Source organism: Manis javanica, chromosome 12, assembly GCF_040802235.1.
Source record: "Manis javanica isolate MJ-LG chromosome 12, MJ_LKY, whole genome shotgun sequence".
Classification (NCBI taxonomy): Eukaryota; Metazoa; Chordata; class Mammalia; order Pholidota; family Manidae; genus Manis; species Manis javanica.
In genome coordinates this window covers 106527779-106546917 of record NC_133167.1, presented here as the reverse complement: position 1 = coordinate 106546917, position 19139 = coordinate 106527779, and the positions used below count along the sequence as shown (strand labels likewise).

The 19139-nt window shown below is 37.8% G+C and overlaps 1 protein-coding gene across 4 annotated transcripts in view; it reads right to left on the bottom strand.

Annotated features, from left to right (window-relative positions):
• VEGFC (vascular endothelial growth factor C) overlaps positions 1-19139 on the bottom strand; it is an 81413-nt gene that overhangs the window by 50644 nt on the left and 11630 nt on the right. The window contains exons 1-2 of one of the 4 annotated variants that reach the window (XM_073219200.1): positions 15533-18802; positions 14634-14718 (exon numbers count right to left, since the gene is read on the bottom strand). The exons of 1 other annotated variant lie outside the window; for it this stretch is intronic. In XM_073219200.1, the coding sequence (XP_073075301.1) occupies positions 14634-14718; positions 15533-15558 (111 nt within the window). In that variant the 5' untranslated portion in view covers positions 15559-18802. Of the gene's footprint in view, positions 1-8121; positions 8564-14633; positions 14719-15532; positions 18803-19139 lie in introns of those variants that run through there. 2 more of the 4 variants (XM_073219201.1, XM_073219202.1) reach the window with 2 other exon arrangements.

Below are 19139 nucleotides of genomic sequence, written 5' to 3'. Positions count from 1 at the left end.
GCATGCACACAGTTTGTTCAATGAATGGGTTACATTACAATTTACTGATGGCGGGCAGGGACTAAATGCACAGAAATAGGTCCAAAACAGCTAGCTGGCACTGACAGCAGTGAACTAAAATCCATAAGGAGGGGACATTTTGATACCCTGGCTTGTCCTTCTACCTCCGGGCCTGATCCTGCTGAAACACTGAGAGAATGCAGCTGTGGCATTCTTTAGGGCTGTTCGATGGTTGTGCTGTATAAAAATCAGACAGCAAATTGTTTATTATTGTTTTGATTGGGGCTTATTTTTGGAAGGAATGGGAAAGGGCACGGAGTGTCAAAGAATGATGTATAGCCTGTGGGATAAAAACCTGAGCACCAGTGGTTTATGTCTAGGGCAGAAGAAGAAAGCAGCCTGAAACCACACCTCATGGGATCCATTAGCTGCGTGGGTTCCTCCCCCCTGAGTCGGGGGCAGCCTGGAGCACAGCCGCCCGGCTGCTCGGCGAGCCTTTCATCAGAGATGGCTTCTTGTCTTCTGTGCCCCAAAGAATCTTTGCGAACATTAAGGCAGATGCAAAGGAAGGCTCAGAACACTATTTTGCCAAAGTTTAGAAAAGCTAGAATCAGAACACAGCTTTTTGTAATGCCTCTGAAGTGAATGATGCAGTTCTATATCTGACAGTCCACTGAATGTTTTTATTCCTACATAAATGAACTGTTTAAAAAAATTTTTAAAGGGTAGAAAAATGCAATTTAAAAATTATGATAGAGAAGTAACAATGATATTTTTCACTCAGTAAGTAGTCAATCTTCTAACATAGTTATGACTTGTTCATTGTAAATAACTGTATACTTCCTAATTTGGTTCAGAAACACTAAGAAATGTACAAACTGACTAGAATTATGTGGCTTAATTTGTATCTTTTGAGTTTTTGATTTCTAAGATTGTTTTTGGCACTACTATTTGCTAGAAAAGCCAAAAAAGATCGCATGTATTATGTAGTCTAGAATGTACTTTCATATGATTATGCAAATTGATACTACAACAAACTCCTGAGAGAAGCAAGACAATTGTTATTGTCACTACATTCTAGATGATGAACTTAAAGCTAACAAATTAAATGATAACTGAGATCAAATAAGAGTGATTAGGCAGAATTCCAAACTAGTGCAGCTTCCGCAAATTTCACATTCTTTCTGATGTTCAAAACACAGCATCTGTCAGTTCACATAATCTAGAATATGAAAATTGCTATATATTTTTTTAAAAAGTCAAATTTTTTTGCTTGAGGCAACCTTTCATCTGTGTTTTTGATTAGGTAGCATATTAGTTTTTTTCTGTTGCTGCTGGAGTAAATTATCACAAACTTAGTTGCTTAAAACAATGCAATTGTATTACTTTGTAGTTCTGGAGGTAGGCAGTCTGAAGGGGTTCTCACTGGGTTAAAATCAAGGGCTCTGTATATTTACAGAGGCTCTACAAGAGGGAATCCATTTTCTTGCCTTTTCCAGCTTCTAGAAGCTGCCCACATGCATTGGCTAGTGTCCCCATTCCATCTTCAAAGCCAGCAGTGGCCAGCTGTGTCCTCTTCACATCACATCACCCTGAATATGACTCCCCTGCCTCCTCCTCTCCCTCTGTGGCAACACTGGGCCCATTCAGGTCATTCAGGATAATGACCTCCCATCTCAGAGCCTTCATCCCATCTGCAGAGTCCCCTCTGCCATGTAAGGTGACATAGTCACACATTCCAGGAATTAGGACCTGGGCATCTTTGGGGGCCATTTTTCTGCTACCACAGGTCTGTCTGAATTACCAAAAAATGATGTGCTTATACCAGCAGGGTTAGGGGTTGATAAAAATAAAGAGAAATATGGGATAGTTTGTTAGGCTATCTACTGATTGATATCTTGTCCTAAAGAGGACTTTTATATATTAGATAAGTATATAATTTTCTCAAAAATACCTAAAATTCCTGAAATACAGAATGTCACATGGTTTACAATGTATACACTCTGAGAAAAGCCAGTTAAGAGTATTATCTGTGTATTCTATCTCTTCTATTACATCTAAGTAAATCCTACATTTTAGTCTTCATTTAGCTACTTTTCATTTGTTGGTCCCAATTCATACAGATTTATACATGTACAAATGCACATAACATCATATACTGTGGACAGTGTATGAGACCCTGTCAGCATCCTGTCTGTATATCCATGTCCTCACTATTTCAGTGAATACCAGTCCAACTTCCAGCTGCAATTGCATTTTATTGCGAGGTGCCCACCTTTACTGCCAGAGCACATTCAGGCCCCTTATGGCAGGACATTCTGGGAATCATCTTCAACAGAAATCCTTAGCCGAAGATTAACAGGAGCTCATGTGCCATTGGGTGTACCCCAGCTCCCATGCCCCTTGGTTAGGATAACTCTAAGGTGCACATTCTACACTGATTCCCAGAGTCCAAGAGGAAATAAACTCCAGACACTCACAGTGATAGGCCTCCTGAATAATGCACCGTTTACTGGGTCCTCTCCTAACCTGTCTCCTTACCAGTGTACCCTGGGATCAGCTCTCAAAAAAAACTCCTTGCCTCAAACTCCCATCTCAAAGACTACTTCTAGGAAAACCCAAACTATGATAGAAATAACATGGTCCCACTGAAACACATGTAGTCATAGTCCTGTAACTATGAATTCCAAATCCATAAGTTAGTATCTCTATGATGAATGAGTTACTGCATGATTGTATAGCCAGTCTTGATAATTTTAGGTAATTCAACTACCCAGATGAATTATGTATCCAGTTAATTTAAGCTGAGTTTTTATATAAAGACTATTATTTGTAGATGCCTTCTCTAATATTGTAACTTAAGGTGGTATAGAGTATAGGAACAGCTACAATGTAAGGTGCTTTAGAGATTAAAGACTATAGGTACAGTTCTATTGTCTGACAGAGCTGACTTCAAATTCTGCCACTGAACTCAGTAGATAACCCTGGTCAAGGAACTTACCTCCCATATCCTTGAGTTTTAAATCTGTTAATGACAATAGCAGCATTAAACTTACAATAATACTCTGAGAATTATAGGAGATAATATTTTTTTATTTACTAAAATGTACTAACTGCTTATAAACATTTTTGAACATGGGGTATTATTCTAGGTTCTGAGCATTCAGCTATGAAAAGCCCCTCGAGTTTTTAGTAGAGAGATGGAATTAAGACATAAAACAATAAAGGAAAAAGAAAGGGAAGTGGTGATGACAGTATACGGAAGGTCGTGATAGGAACTGGGTGGCTGCTCTCGAACGGCCCGCTAAGGAAGGGAGGTCCCCTAAGAGTTGGTCTTGAAGCTGGAACCTCAAAAAAAAAAAAAAGAAAAGGAGCCAGCAGTGCTCATCTATGCAAGAACATTCCAAGTTCTATTGAAAGACTATGTTTACGTGGTACCAAAAAAGGAGGGAAGGGATATAGTCTTTCGAAAAGAGATGGCATGGCAGGTGTAGTGGGGAGGAAGTCAGAGGTGGGAGCCAGATCGTGCTGGGTCTTAACTATATAGTCCATGGTAGGGAATTTGGATTTTACTCAAAATGTGGTAGGAAAAAGCCATTTGTGGCTTGAGATTGAAGAATGATATTACCTCATTGACAATTTTGAAAACGCTCTTGCTTTCATGGGTAGGTTAGATTCAAAGGGTGTAAAGAATGGCAACAGGACAATTAAGTTCTATTACAATCATCAAAGCAAGGGGTGAAAAGTTAGGAGGGTAGCTACTGAAATGCTGTGAAATCTGAATCTGACTCAGGATCCATTTTAGAGGAAGAGAAGCCTGATTTATTAATAGAATGCTGGAGGTTTAGACAATAAGGTAAAATGAACAATCCAGGATGTTTCCTAGATTCATTATATAAATGATACATAAAGTACCAGTTCAAAGCCTGGCACTCTTAAGCACTCAGTAAATGGTAGCTAGATGGTAAGGACGGTGGATAGACAAGTGAATTTTTAAATGTAGACTGATATTTAAATGGGCAGAGTATGGTAATAGGCAGTGGAAATAGCTACGTGATAGAACAATGAATCATTAACAATACTTTTTTTTGTCTGACTACAATTTATCATTCACAGCCACATAACCAGATTGTGAATGTTAAGGGTTCTAAAAGGACATAAACTGATACCAGTCTTGATGGCAACACATATTAAATGCTAGGCAATAATGGGCACACAGGTATTCAGTAGACAGAGGATCTCTGCATCTGTGATAGATTTAGAATATCAACACAAACATTTTTTGCTTCTAATCTAAGTCACACTATGCCATGCACAGGACATTCAACTGTAATGGACAGTTTGATCTGTTAACAACTATTTTAAATAGACAAGAATGAAACACAAGATTATCTGCTAACATAATAACCTTAGTGAAATCAGATAATTAAATTCTAAATTCTAAAGTGTATATTACCAACACTAAACGACTTGGAGTATCAAGCAAACAAAATTTTTTATTTTATGTTTTATATTTTATTTAATTTATATCTTGTGATCTTTATTAACATTTTTTTATGATTATTCATCATTTTAAGCTCACTTTTTAAATTCTCTCCTCCTAGTTGAACATAACCTTCTGCTTGCTTTCTTCAGTATTTTTATCAGGTTCCAATTCTTTTTTTCATGTTTCATTCTCACATACTTATTCCTACGTTTAAAGAGCAGCAGTACTCTTTAATCTACCTGAAAATTAACCCGATTATAGATTCAGTATCTTTTTAGGAAAAAATATTTCATTGTGTTTAATATATTGCTTTTTCCTTAATATTCATAAAAGTGAAAGCATAATTTCACTGGACATTTTCTATATTTCACAAACCTGAAATTACTATGTATTCTGTGTCTTGTCACTATTTGTTATAAATTATTCATTCAGTAACACATATTTGTTGATCATCTGATTATGTGCAAAAATTCTTTATTTTAACCTGTAGGAGGGATTAGGAGTAAATGATTTGACAAAGTCCATTAGAATGATAAATAAAAAGTATTTTCAAATAATACATACTAGTAGAAGGAAAGCAAGATTTGCTACCAGAGCAAATAATATACCATCTATTTGAGATCTCACTTTTAAAGGAGAAATAAGCTTACTTGCTATACAGTTTTTCTTATTAAGGCTTATTCCTCATCATTCTGAGGCGCCACACTTTAATCACCTTGCTGTTCTGAAATAACTGAATATCCAGAAGTTCAGGGCATTTCCCGGTAGTGAGCTTGTGTTTGGATGAACAAGTGCCAAGAAGCATCAGCCATACCAGACATTGGCCGGGGCTGGGACACGCACCCTTCAAGTCTAGAAGACGTCCTCTTGCTGAATAAAATCGAATTAAATGTGGTTATCATGCTTGACCCATGTCAGGGAGGTTATAGGCACAGTAGTAAGAGGTCTCCCTGATAGGCAACATCCCAGACTTGGTGGTGCTTCTTGCTTTGGGTAACTTGTCCCCAGAAAATGGGCTGTAATTTTGTATCCAGTCTGAAGTTTTTCCATGATGTCCACTGCTCGCCACACCCAGGTCGCATTCCAATACCAGACTTCATTTATATCCAGGCTTTTCTCCTTAGACGCTCAGTTTCTAACTCCTCTGCAACTATCCTATCACATGGCCTTTCCTACAACAGTCCCCTGGTTTCTTCCATGTATGTTATTTCATCTTCCGTGTATTTATTTAGGCATTGCTGGGCGCTACCCCAGCCTTCCTGAGCTCATGCCACTGCTGTCTGGCCCATCTTCATGTCCAGTGTCACTGAGTTACTTTAATGCCGTAGGGGAGTTTCCTACTGGAAGGACTAGGAGACTCTCTGAAACACTAGGAAACTTCCTCTAGGAGGACAATATTCATTGTCATTAAAATTACCTACCTTCCCAAAAGACAACCAGTGAAAAGTCATAAATGAAGAGTAAAAATTCATAAGTACACAAGAAGCTAAAAATAGCATCTTACCAAAGTAAAAACTCAATAACTACACTGTCAGGATAAATTTTGCTTCATTTATATTTAGAAATAAATTAATAGGTTTCACTTTGAAAAGACTTTTTTGACCTGGCATTTTTGGGGTTGAGCCCACTCATTGAAGAGAGTGGGGGAGAAAAAGAGGTACTTATGGAAAAAACTATTAGGGAATTTTTAGCATTATTTAAAAATGAGTGAAGCATACTGAAACAGTTCATATATATCAATATCTGGTGTTTTGCTTTGTTTTGTTTTACAGTCTTGTATATTACATATATAAGTGGTAACTTGGGTGTTTATAACTCCATTCCTCCAAGATTCTCATTGAATGTGAATATATAGAGCTTTAATTGCAAAAAGCAAGGATAGAATTAAAAACTCTACTAACTTTATTTTGGATCTAAGATGTTTTAGCCAACAGAAACTTACAAATTTTCCAACAAAATCTACCTCAAAGCATGGTCAGCACTGACAGTAAAGTAACAGATAATTATTTCAATGTATTTCTGCTTTTTAAAAATTACCTACAAAGATCTTACGTATTTTCTATATTTAGGAAAAAATTCAAAATAAAGACTATTTTAATTGAATTTATGCATACATTTCAACTAGGTTACTGAGTAGATAGGCTTTTCACTAATAGCTGCCCCCAAAGAATAAAAAATTTTTCCAGGCAAAACCATCTTTTAGTGATTGGTAGGTTTAACCTGATTCATGACTAGGTGAATTGTCTTCAGATGCTTTTAGGCTATATTGTGTATATATTTTTAATTAATATATATCAGCCTTCTTAACTGAAGACTCCACAGAGTAGCAGGTAAGGACAAACTATAAGAAGAATGTCAGACTGTAACAAGCTTGTACTGTTTCTGTTCTGTGTCCAACACACCCCGTTATATGTCCATTCCAGAACTGTCGTCTACAACCTAAAGTTGCTCTGTGAAACATGGAGTCAAATAATTAGTCTTTTCTCAGGCATGGGGTTTGAAAAAGTCCTATTTGTTTCTCAGAAATATACCATTCATTAATAATCTGATCTCCAAAACAAAGTATTATTTTTTAATGAATTGAACAAATACCATAATTGAGGCTGTTCCGAATGGTATCAGTCTCAGTTAGGATGTTGTCAAAGCTTATTATTACTCACAGTACCAGCAGTAGTTGTTTTGCACATGGTAAAATCACTCAAAGTCTATACAATGAAGTTTGGCATACAAGTGCGGCCTGGATAAGCAAGGTCAGGGATTTGTTCCCTCAAGTGGAAAAGCTCTCTATTTTCCTGGTATTGATCTACCAAAAACAAGTGACAATTTTTGAAAAAAATTAAATAGTATTGTGATTACTTATGCTCTAATGGAATTATTCTAAAATTGTTAGGAAATTTAGTAATACAATTCATAAGCAAGTATATTTACTTGCCACGATCAATACCTTTTTCCTCAAGTATCACTGAACATTCTAAGTATCTTTAACCTAGTATCAGTGAATATAACAACAATTAATATCATATAAACTCTTTAATGACTAAATGCACATGTGAGTTTTCTGGGGAACAAATGTGTAGTTTTATAGGTAGTCCCTAAAAAACAAAAGCAAAAAAATTACGTGATAGATTTTTAAGATTTAGGAATTGCCAATGTTGAATATTGCATCAAAGATAGCAATAAATTAATGTGTGTGTATCTCCATATACAATGAGGCTCTAAAAATAAAAGACTCCTAGGAAGCCAAAAATAAAGTGAAAGAGAGAAACTGCATACTAAGCAAGCATTCAAGTGCTGTTCACCCTGGGAACAGGTGCTCTGGTTGGTGAACTCCGGGTTTGAAAATTGATCATGTCACACAGAGGCAGAGCCCAGAGCCTACTAGACGGGGAAGTCTAGTAGAAAATGCCTGCCTTAAACTAGAACCGCCCACATCTGCAGTGTCCTCTCAGTACATGGCAAATGAGAAAACACTGACATCACAGGAGACAGCAGGGACATTTGCAATCGCAACGTTTGTTCTGGATTGAGGGAGGGAAAAAATCTGCTTGTGACATAAACACAAGAAAGCTCTCATCCTGGTCTGTGTTCTCAAATGATCTACCTGTGTGGTTCAAGCAGCCTTAAGCCAAAAATACCTCTGAGAGCGCTCTGTATTTGTGGTATCTGCGGGTGCCGAACAGCAAAAACATGTCTGCTCTGGAGCAACTTGTCTTCAACCCATTCAAATACAGTTCCAAGGAAAAAGAGCCTAAAGTGAAAAATCAGAAAATATACCATTCCATTCATAGGAAAATACATACTTGGGGGATATTTTTATAATGTAATCTCACTATATTGAAAAATGAGTGACTATGAAGGAATTACAGCTACAAAATATCAACCTGGATGAATTACAGTGAGTTGATGTCAAGCTGCAAAGGAAGCCCTATAACATCACTCCATTTATATGAAGTTCCAAAGCAAGTAAAATCAATTAATATTTATAAGGAATATATATATTCAAAACTCTTAAGAAACTGGTAATATTCTACTTTTAACTTGAGTGGTGGTACATTGCTATTTATTGTTATAAATCTTAAATATACAGTATTAATATTTCTAATCAATATTTAATAGAAACATCTTCAAGTGAATTAGTTAATATTCATGGGGAGTAAACCAAATATTTTTAATTTCAGAAATGCATGATTTAATTTTACAGATTTCATAAGGTTTCTGTATCATGTTAGCATGTTTATTAAATTTGCTATGTGATGATTACTGTAATAATTTCTTTATGTTCATTTTTTCCAATTATGTAAATCTTGTGAAAAGTCCGATTTTCTGATTATAGATGACAAAATAGAGTTTTCAATGGCTAATCTTCTCAAACACAGTGAGCGGCAGTTAAACCATGAGCCCATCCAAACCCTTTGTCCCCTTAGCTAATGAGCCACCCTATTCCTGGGATAAGGTGGCTTATCAAGGGAGCCCCACTTCTGACCATGAGGAGCAGCATGCTCCTGCTGAGAATGAGAGAATGTGAGATAGAATTATGAACAAAAACAGAAATACCTATTTGAAGATATAACTAGAGAAGCCAAGGCTTCAGTGACCATTATCTTGTGTAGAAAAGAAAATTCAGAAAATTCAGAATGGTGAGCTGATGCATTTTGAGGTCTCCTAACCTTGGGTAAATATGCCAGTCCTTGGAACAGGTAAGAGGCTGGAGATCCAAGCAAAGAAAAGCAAAGAGATTAAAAAAAAAAAGGGACTCTGGCCTTCTGTTGGGCTGTGAGGACAAAGCACTGAAGTTTGGGGCTGCAGAGGAAGTCGGACTTGAGGGGCTCAGATCCTGGAGAGAAGGCCAGACAGAGGGGCAGTTCTAACAAGGTTCCCTCCCGAGGCACTGGTTAAATCCTCAAACTGTCCCAGGGAAAAATCTGACAAGTACAAGGACGTCTGTGCCGTCACAGCAAGCAGACCACAGCTGGGGTTCAGGACTCGCCGAGAAGAAAGGATCCCAGAGCTCTCACATGCTCTCCTGAGTGACAGCTGCCGAGGAGTGGGGTGAACCAGAGCAGACCGACCCCCACAAAGACTGCAGACACGCCTCGAGCTCTGTCACACTCTGACTGAATAGGGGTGATCTGTCCCCATTTAAGACGGTAAACCCTCTCTGGAAGATAACAGCATCATTCTGACAGTTACAATTTTTCATATACAATGTCAGACGATCAAAAATTTTCAACCATACTTACAAGTAAGACTAAAAAAAACAGAAAAAGTAGATGTTAAAAATAAACCACAAATGAGCAGCTAAGGAATATTATCAGATAAGTGGAATTTATTTAAAAAAATTTAAGAACTCTAAAATGTGACAAAATCGATCTCAGTAGACTGGGTTAGCAGGATCAGAGCAAAGGAAGTGTGTGTCGGGGAAGAGGGATGCTCAGATGCTGCTGAATCGCGTAGTGGGATGTATGTATTTGTACATATTTTACATTTTTTTGGTGCACATTTATATGTGTACATTTCTTCTTTTCTGTATATTATGGTTTCACATCCTAAAACTAACCTTTCTCTCTCCTGAGGAGAGACTGTGCCTCTGAGCCCAGCCAGTTCTTAAGAGACCCTGAAGAGCTCAGCTGGGAGCAAGCCTCCGACACACGAATGAACTGAATCCAGAGCCACACCTCTTCTCTATCACCGCTGCACCACAGAAGCGGTATCGCCCTGATCATGCCAAGGTGCCAGTCAGTTTAGGGACTACCCCCTTAGCTCAGAGCCCACCAAACTGAATTCAGTCCAGCCAGCCCTGAACTGCTCACCCTGCCCTGCCTTTCCTTTCCTTTAGGAAACCCCAGTAAAGGTACCAGTCAGGTTCCCTGCTCCTGCTTTCCGCCTCCTCATCACAACTGGTGCAGCCACTATGGCGGTTCCTCAAAAAACTAAAAGTAGAAATACCATACAACCCTGTAACTCCACTTCTAGGAATTTACCCAAAGAAAACAAAATCTGACTTGAAAAGATATCTGCACCCCTATGTTTATTGCTGCATTATTTATAATACCCAAGATAGGGAAGCAGCCAGTGTCTACCAATATATGAATGGATAAAGCAGATGTGGTACATATACACAGTGGAATACTATTCAGCTATAAAAAATAAAGAAATCCTGCCATTTGCAACAACATGGATGGATCTAAGGGTATTATGCTAAGTGAAATAAGCCAGGTGGAGAAAAAGAAATACCATATTACTTCTCTGATACATGGAATCCAAAAACAAAACAAAGTGAACAAGGAGCAGTAGACGCGTGGACACTGAGAAGTGACTGGTGGTTTCCATGGGGAAGGGGTGGGGGTGGACAAGGGGACTAGAAAGGCACAAAAATCCCACCCATGATATAAGTCGGTCACTGGGCTCGAAGAGCAGCATGGAGTACACAGTCAGTGGTTCTGTAACGTCTTTCTATGTTGACAAATAGTAACTGCACTAGTTGGGGTGAGGATTTAACAATGTGTGTAGCTGTTCAATCTCTGTGACGTGTACTCGACACCAATATAATGTATATCAACTATACTAAAAAAAAAAATGCACTTGAAAAAAGAACAACCCAAACCTGTGACCCTGTGTGGCATGTGGTAACCCCATCCTGTGCATATAACAGACTGGCTCTTCTTGTGGCCACACCAGACTGACCATCAGTCACATAAAAAAACAGAATAAGGGGTTCTGATCATTGTGCAGTGGATTTGGCAACATGGGTGTCATTGCTGTCTTGAAAAAAAAAAGCAATGTGTTATTTATATTTAATATGTTTTTAGCTAGCAGATATGACATTAATAAATGTATACTGGGGTAAACTTTATTCCATATGTGAGCCTTTGATCACAACTTAAGGACTGTGAAGGCAAGATTGTGAACTGCACTGAAGGAGTCAATGATTTTGACAGGCCCTGGAGAGGCAACTAGTGCTTTTTTGGTGGCTAACAGGAGGCTGTGCTTTAAAAGAGCTCTAATAGTGCTTAGGACCTACTCTGTGCCCCTCAGTTTACAGTTGAGACCCTCACTCAAAGGCACTAAGATCATACAGCTCCGAAGGTACAGTGCTCAATTCAGATCCAGCTCTGACCACAAAGTTGGTGCTGTTTCAGCTGCCCTATGCTCTCCAACAACAAAATAACATAGAACGAGTAAGGCAAGCAGGCTTGAATTACTGGGGAATAAAACCTGGGCCAATGTACTCCCTGAAAATTTCCTGGTAACCCATGCTAAAAAAAATAGTAAAACATTTCTCTTATAGGGCTTGGGGAGAAATGTCTATGTACTAGTAAGAACTTTTCAGGCAACTTAAAAAATGTCTGATAGTTATATATGATTTTGAAAATAGTAAATCTGAAAGCCAAAATACAAGTAGGTTAAATATTCAATCTCCCAATTGTAGCTGGATCTTATTCCCCTTCTCTCATTCAACTAAAAATATTTGTAAAAGTTAAACTAACAAAAACTAGGTTAACTTCTCTCCCCAGCTTCCTAATAACTTCAGTACCATTGCTTAAAATTAATAGGCTATATTAAAAAAACTTTATATTGGTAAAAATCTTTTCTTCACACATTTAGCAAGTATATTTGGTTACCCATAAAGTCTTTTTTCAGATGGGACAAGTCATTTCCAAAGCAAAAGGGTAAATCCTAATATTACCAACATTGTTACTGCAGGAACAGTTTAAGATATCAATCTGTAGAATGATTTTCTAAATATATTTAGCAGGTTTATTTTGTTACATGTGAAGTCTCTTTTCAGATCTGACATGTTTTTTCCAGTGACCTGAAAGGGTATTTCCCTAAGAAGTCAGAATGGAATAAAGTCTCAAGGAAGACTTTCCGAGAATGAAAATAGCATCTAATATATTTTAAACTTTGAAATGATCTATTTGTTACAGTGTTCTCTGGATGACTGCCTCTGAAAAATTGACCTAGGCTCTCTTTTAGCAACAGACACTCTTGAGTTGGTTTAAAATGGTTAGGATGTAAGGTTCAGTGAAAGCTATGAGAATTCTCCTGCAGCTGGCATACGTTCAGGCCTGTATATAATTTTGCTTTTCCTGTGATGAGTACCTGTTCATTGCCCCTCCACTGGGGCAGTCGATTCTGACTTCACTTCTGAGGTGCCTTCTAAGGATACCCATTCCTTCTCTCCCTCTGCCTTCATACAAGATGCATACTCTCATTTTTCATTCAGATGAAAGTGCAAATAACCAATAAACATGCAAACTTTACTTCTCTCAAGGAAATGTACTTAAAACAACAAGAATCAATGTTTGAAACCAAATGATTCTAATGTGGATAATTTTGAAACATGAGCATATATGACAATTGCCCATAGGGCACATCAAGAGGAATCATTCAAAACATTAAGGACAAATAATCAAGTTGCAGGGGAAAAATTTAAAACACACTGGTCATGTCTTAACAGTGTGTCAGATGATCTGTGGTAATTAAGGTAAATACTCAAAGTTCAAATGCTCTTATAATAAGCAGTTTTCTTCCCTCTGCAATGTCTTTTCATGTCAAATTACCATTACTTTTGATACATGGTCTACTTACTGGGAAAAATATGTTTAACATTTATGCAATTATAAATTTGAGTAATAAAATCAGTAAGGTGAAATACTGAGGAACTAAGCGAGAAACGTACCCAAGGTGTCAATTAGCTTCAGAAATGCACTAAGTACATTTTTATGAGCTTATAGTTCTCCTTTTTCTTTCTCAGTGGGTAAATGTATGAGGCAAGAAGAGCGGCAGCACTGTGGGCGCGTGTGAGGCTTCTCTAACCAGTAGTGATGCTGTGGACACTCCACCCAGAAGCAGTGAGCGCCGCCTCCCCTCCGATCGGAGTCTGAACCAGGTATTTCTTTTCGTAGAGTGACGAAGTTCTGATTACCCGTCTCCCTCTCACACTTAGCTTTTGTCATTATCACCCAGTGTGTGATCCCTGAATCGACACAGTGAGGTCAGGATTATGGTATTTTCTGTCGGAGTAAACCGTGATCAGATCAGGGCCTCAGGGAGACCCTTGGGTGAGGAAAAGACAGACTGGAAATCCCCACCGACACCAGGTTGGTCTTGGAAAAGTCACAGCTCACTGGGGGGGAGAGAATGAGCTGCTGAGGAGCGCCTTGCTACGGTTCATGCATCACGCAGTGGCGGGGAATCCATTAGAAAGACGTGACATCGGAAAAGGGCCTATTTCTAACTTCACAGAAAATAGAGTACAAGTAAGATCAACACCAATATATTAAGAGAAAACATAAAACTTTGAAAATGTTGTATTTACTTAATTTGGTGTTATTTATCTTATACTGAAATAAGAAATAAGTAAGAAATTTGGGGATAAAAAGCTAAAAATCATATTGACACAATGTTATAAACACTGCTACTCAAAATACATTCTCCTTTTCTTCCTTAAGAGGAGAGCCCCAGTATCATTTGAAACTGCATGTACTTTATTTCTCAGCTTCTCGCGCAGCTGGAGATGGTCCAAAGACAGTTCTGTCCAATACGTGTAAGTGCGAATCTAGGGATTTCTCAGGAAGCTGCTGCTTCCCCGTTAAGACCCCACTCTGTTTCCTTATTCTCCCTTCCTTGAGATCGGACATCATGCTGAAGAGGAGTCAGCCTTGTAACAACCATGAGGGAAGAAAAGCATGGGAGTCTGGGACTGGCCACAGGACGGGCGTCCCCGCTATGCCAGCGCTCGGCTGCCCCTGGCGGGGAGAGATGAGCTCGGACGTGCTTGAGCCCGCACAGCCGGGCCGGCGCTACCTGCAGCCAGGTCGCATGTTGACCGATACTCTCAGGAATGACATTCTTCTCTGGGATGGCCGTAGCCATAAAAAACAAAAAGACACCTCGGAAGCATCAAAGAACAGAAGTATAGGAGAAGTCTTATGGAAATAAGACAAAAGAGAGAATAAAAGCAAAGTTTTATCAAGAGCAAAAAGGCAACTGCAAATAGTGAAAAAGTAGTAAAAAACGGTGGCAGAAGGAGCAGTGGGAGCTGAGTCACCAAGACGAGTAATGTTCAATATACTTCAGTCAACCCCGTAAACATTTTACCTATTATACTTAAAAATCTCAACAGTCCAGAAAATTCACTTACAAAACAACTTCCTTCCTTTAGCACACTGAATAAATGACAAGTGTATGTACTCTGCTTGTGGAATTTCCATGTTCCAAGCACACTGCTAGGAAATAAGATAAAAATAAAATTGGTAATACATATTATACAGCTGATGATTTATGACATGCCATTACTTTCAATTCTTAAGTAAATTATGTTACAGGACTACTTAATATATAATTTAGCATATGATTTTTAATAGAATGAAACTGTCAAATAAAAATTCTTATTATTTTGAATGGTTAAACCCAGTAATAATTGTGAAAATTAACATTATGAGTGTTAGGTTTTAAGTGTGATAGAAAGTGATATGTAGTTAATAACGTCAGAAGCCAAAGTCAAACAATCACTTTCGCTTGTGACTCAGCAACAGTATTCACTTATGCCAGGTGGTCTGCACATGCGGAGCTTGTCAAACATTTGTTTTTGTGGCAAAGAAGCTATCTTTGCATATTTAAAATGGCTAAAGCATATAAAACAGAGGGATGTGAAACTGAAAATTTCAATATCAAAGAATCAAGAAATGGGAAAATATGACTAGTTGTAGAAAAGTGATCTCCCTACATAAACTCAGTAAGTAAAAATACACTTCTTGGTCCAGATAATGTCTTAAAGGAATACATTAGAACACACATTTTACTTAATGTTACTTCTTGGACATGACATATCTTGATTTATATTCTCTAACTTGTCAGGTAAGAACATCCTAGACACCAACTGGTCCAGCCTCAGACCAGAACCACAATTGATTGCATTTTAATAACTGATGTGGTTAAAGCGCCTGTAGGGAGTGTGCTGCATGAATGCTGCTAATTCACAACTGATCTAGTAGCACCAGATGGGAAGGAACATCGAAGAAGTGAATTGAAGACATTTACCTGGGAGTGGAAGGTAATAAATCCATAGCTCCAGGGGGAGGCAAGTGACCTTCAAGGAGAAGGCTTGTCAAATATGGAGTCTTTAATCATTGCACATTACTATGTGTTGGCCTGTGGGCTCCAGCTCCTAAACCTTACTGCTGAGAAAAAAAATCTGACTGAAAGGGACATACGTCGTTTGTAAATAAAACTACAATTAGAAAAACTAAACTAAGGTCATGTATCTCTTACATATTATTTGATAGTGAATTTTTCCCTATGCTTTAACCTGAAACTCTTCATCAGTACAAAAGGGATTGTACAGAATTTGTTTTGGACAGAGCATTTCTTGAGTACCCTGTATGTTAGCCAATCATATTTTTGGAATCACCTCTAAACATTCCACTGAGTTTTATAATTGTAGTTAAAACAGTTCATGTGGCATCTGTAAGTACTTGTTGACAGATGAGAAGAGAGGCATATATGCCATATACTGTATTTCCATCTGTTTTAAATTTAAATTAGCATTCTTCCTAATTTCCCATCTTGATGCTATGACGACAAATTCAGGCTTGTAAAAGCCTAGAGTCAAAGTTTTTGAATAGTCCACCTGTTTAATTATTCATTAATGTGAATGAAGGTCTGAAAATATTTTTTCATTTGCACATTTTTTTCCCGTCAGTTCTGAGACTTCCCCAGCTTTCCCCCTCTCTCTCTCTCTATCAATCCTACCATAATTTGCTTTCTCTGTTCTCTCTAGATAGCATTTTCTAAACAATTAAGAGTTTATAAGGGTCACTCCTAAGCTGTTAACACTTCTCACAGTGGAGGGACAAAAGAAGGGACACAAGAAACAGCCCTCCTAATAGAACTTTTATTTATTTGAAATGAGGCTACTGCATAAGGCTTCTTAAAGTACTTTTACATAATATAAACACAACACTTACACGAATTCATCAGCCAGACAAAGAATGCAGGCTATAAAGATATAAATTATTCTGGTTCTAGGGGCAACAGATTGAGAACTAGAACAAATTTCGAAAGGCCCTCCATAGTCATGGCTCACATTCATAATTGTGAACATGTTAGTCCACGTAAGTCTAAAATAGGTCTTTGGATAGGACATAAGGTAACTTTTAAATTACACAGGATTTTCTGATTTCCAAGGAAGAAAATACAACAGGAAAAAAGGTAGTGCCTTATCATCCAAGTGAAAGTTTTCCCACAGATCTCGCCTGGATTCTGTCTTGTATTTCATTGGCCAGAAGAAATCTCCTGTGGTGACGCTAGAGGCAGAGAAAGCAGAGAAATGTCTTTTCTTTAAATTGAGTACACAAGACCCCAATACAGTTGGGCCCTATTACTTTTACAGTTTCTAGTTAACCCTTTGAATCACACTAAGATAATGAATAGGAGCCGGCAGAGCCAAGGCCTGATACACAACACATGACCGTGTCTGTGATGAGAGAAAAATTGGTACTTCCGTGAGCTGTGTGCTATTTCATGGATTTTTGTCAAGATCCCCTACAGACTAGCCTTACAAAATCTGCAGCAAGGATGGGGCATGGAAGGACAGAGAAGAATCATCTCTGCCTGAACCTGACCTGTGGCCCAAACTCTAGACCCAGGGCTGTCTTTTCTTAAGTAAAGCATGATGCTGATCCAAAGATTATGGCAAAAACAAAAATTTTACCATTCATACAAGTTTAGGATTTTCTTTTATTTTGTTTGGTTTTGCCTTTTTGTGTATATCAAAATGAACAGCTTGAATTTGTTATAAAAGTTTCAGAAAGTATTAGTTTTTATAGTTATTAGATTTTTTTGTCTTTAATGTTTTAAATTATGAGTAACCCAGTTACTGTTGTTCATTTCGTTAAAACGTATTTCATACTTTGATACTTATTATTTGGCATCACTGGACAGGAGATGTTTTAAATTCACCAAATTTTTAAAAAGAGCTGAATGGGCTTTCAAGTAGCTTTTTCACTGGCCTAGATAACTGCTTGTTGCTTTTTGCTGTCGTTTAAGTTCTTGTCTGTATGTCTCATAAAAACTGAATTACTATTATAAATATGAAACTTTTAAGTACATAATGCAGTTTACATCTTGGAATCTTATCAAATTATTTTACTCAGATGTTATTTAAACACTGGCATGCAGGAGGCAATAATTTCTTGGTGAACAAATTAAATGTTCTGAAGAGACAGAAACAGATACAAAAATTACTTTTGGTATATGTAAGGTATCCATTTTACAGTCAGAATGTGCCTAGAAATTTAGTTCTTTAGGTTTCTGTGCTCAGCGTTACAAATTCTAAATAATTCTTCAGATCTAAGAACTTGATGTCTTTTCTGTTTATAATTCAAAATGAAACAGCTTGCCCATAATGATAATCAAATACTGAACTACGATCAGAATAATACATAAATGGGAACAAGACAATAGGGAGAGAGGCCAACAGACTTCCCCTGCTGATGCTCTGGCTGTGGCCAACTCAGTCTTCTCATGGAGGACATACTCCTGGGGGGCACTGGTGGACCAAACCACGCTGGACGTTACAGAGAACTTCTGATATTTGCTCGCAATTATAATTGGAAGCAAGAAAGATAATGCCAAAAGCAGGGGAAAAAAACATATTGAGAAAAAGCAAACAGGACGCTTTTCTAGAAAAGAATGCCACTAGAGGGAAAATTGTTCTATATGGTGCCCAAAAATCAAAGAAAAAAGGTATTCTTCCTCCAGTGATCAACGCTGGTAATCCGAAATTATTTAGCATTATGACATCTATTATAATCAAACGTTGATTCAAGTAGGAATTACCTAATTAAATAGTTTTGACCAAATCATCGCCCTGAGAGCAAGTTATTTTGTTGAACAACTAAAGACATAGGGCTACTGTACATTATATTCATCTCTTAATTAGCACCTCACTGATAGAAGTCAAGTTCTGCTGACTAAACTGACCCAGATGCGTTTTGGCCATGCCTCATCGCCCTGCTGCAAAACATTTGCTTTGATCCAAGACACCCTCTCTTCTACAAGCAAAGAACTTGACCTGCTCAGTTTCCTGAGACTGCCTCATTTTCAAATAGTCTTTCTGTCCTTATAACCTCCAGATATATCCCAGAAAATTGTCTGACTTCAAATTGTAGCAATGGGATGAATCAGTTTAACAGAATATTATAAATTTATATGTTGCTGAAGACAAAGAATTCAAAGGAGAACATGATCCTGGATTTACTGCACATTTTTCATACAGCATAAAGGACACCAGCTCATGGCAGTGTGAAAGCAAAGTAACCAGACAGAAAAAATGGATTTAACTAAACTGGTAATAGCTTAGGCTTAGAAAACCAGAAACTGTTCTGGACAAGACTGAACAAACATGGTCAGAAATCAGTGTTCCAACGTACTACTGGTTGAAAGCATGCAGTTTCACAGATTGATGTACCATTCGATCCAAAGAAAACCCAGAGTGACATGTATTGAAATCCATGTTTATGATACCTTAGTGACATTTTATTAAAAATCTGAAGGTTTTAAACTTACTCATATTTAACTTGAACTCTTTGAAGTTCAGACTAATGGCAACTGAGTGCCGGGCACTTTGCAGAGGGGTCTACGAGAA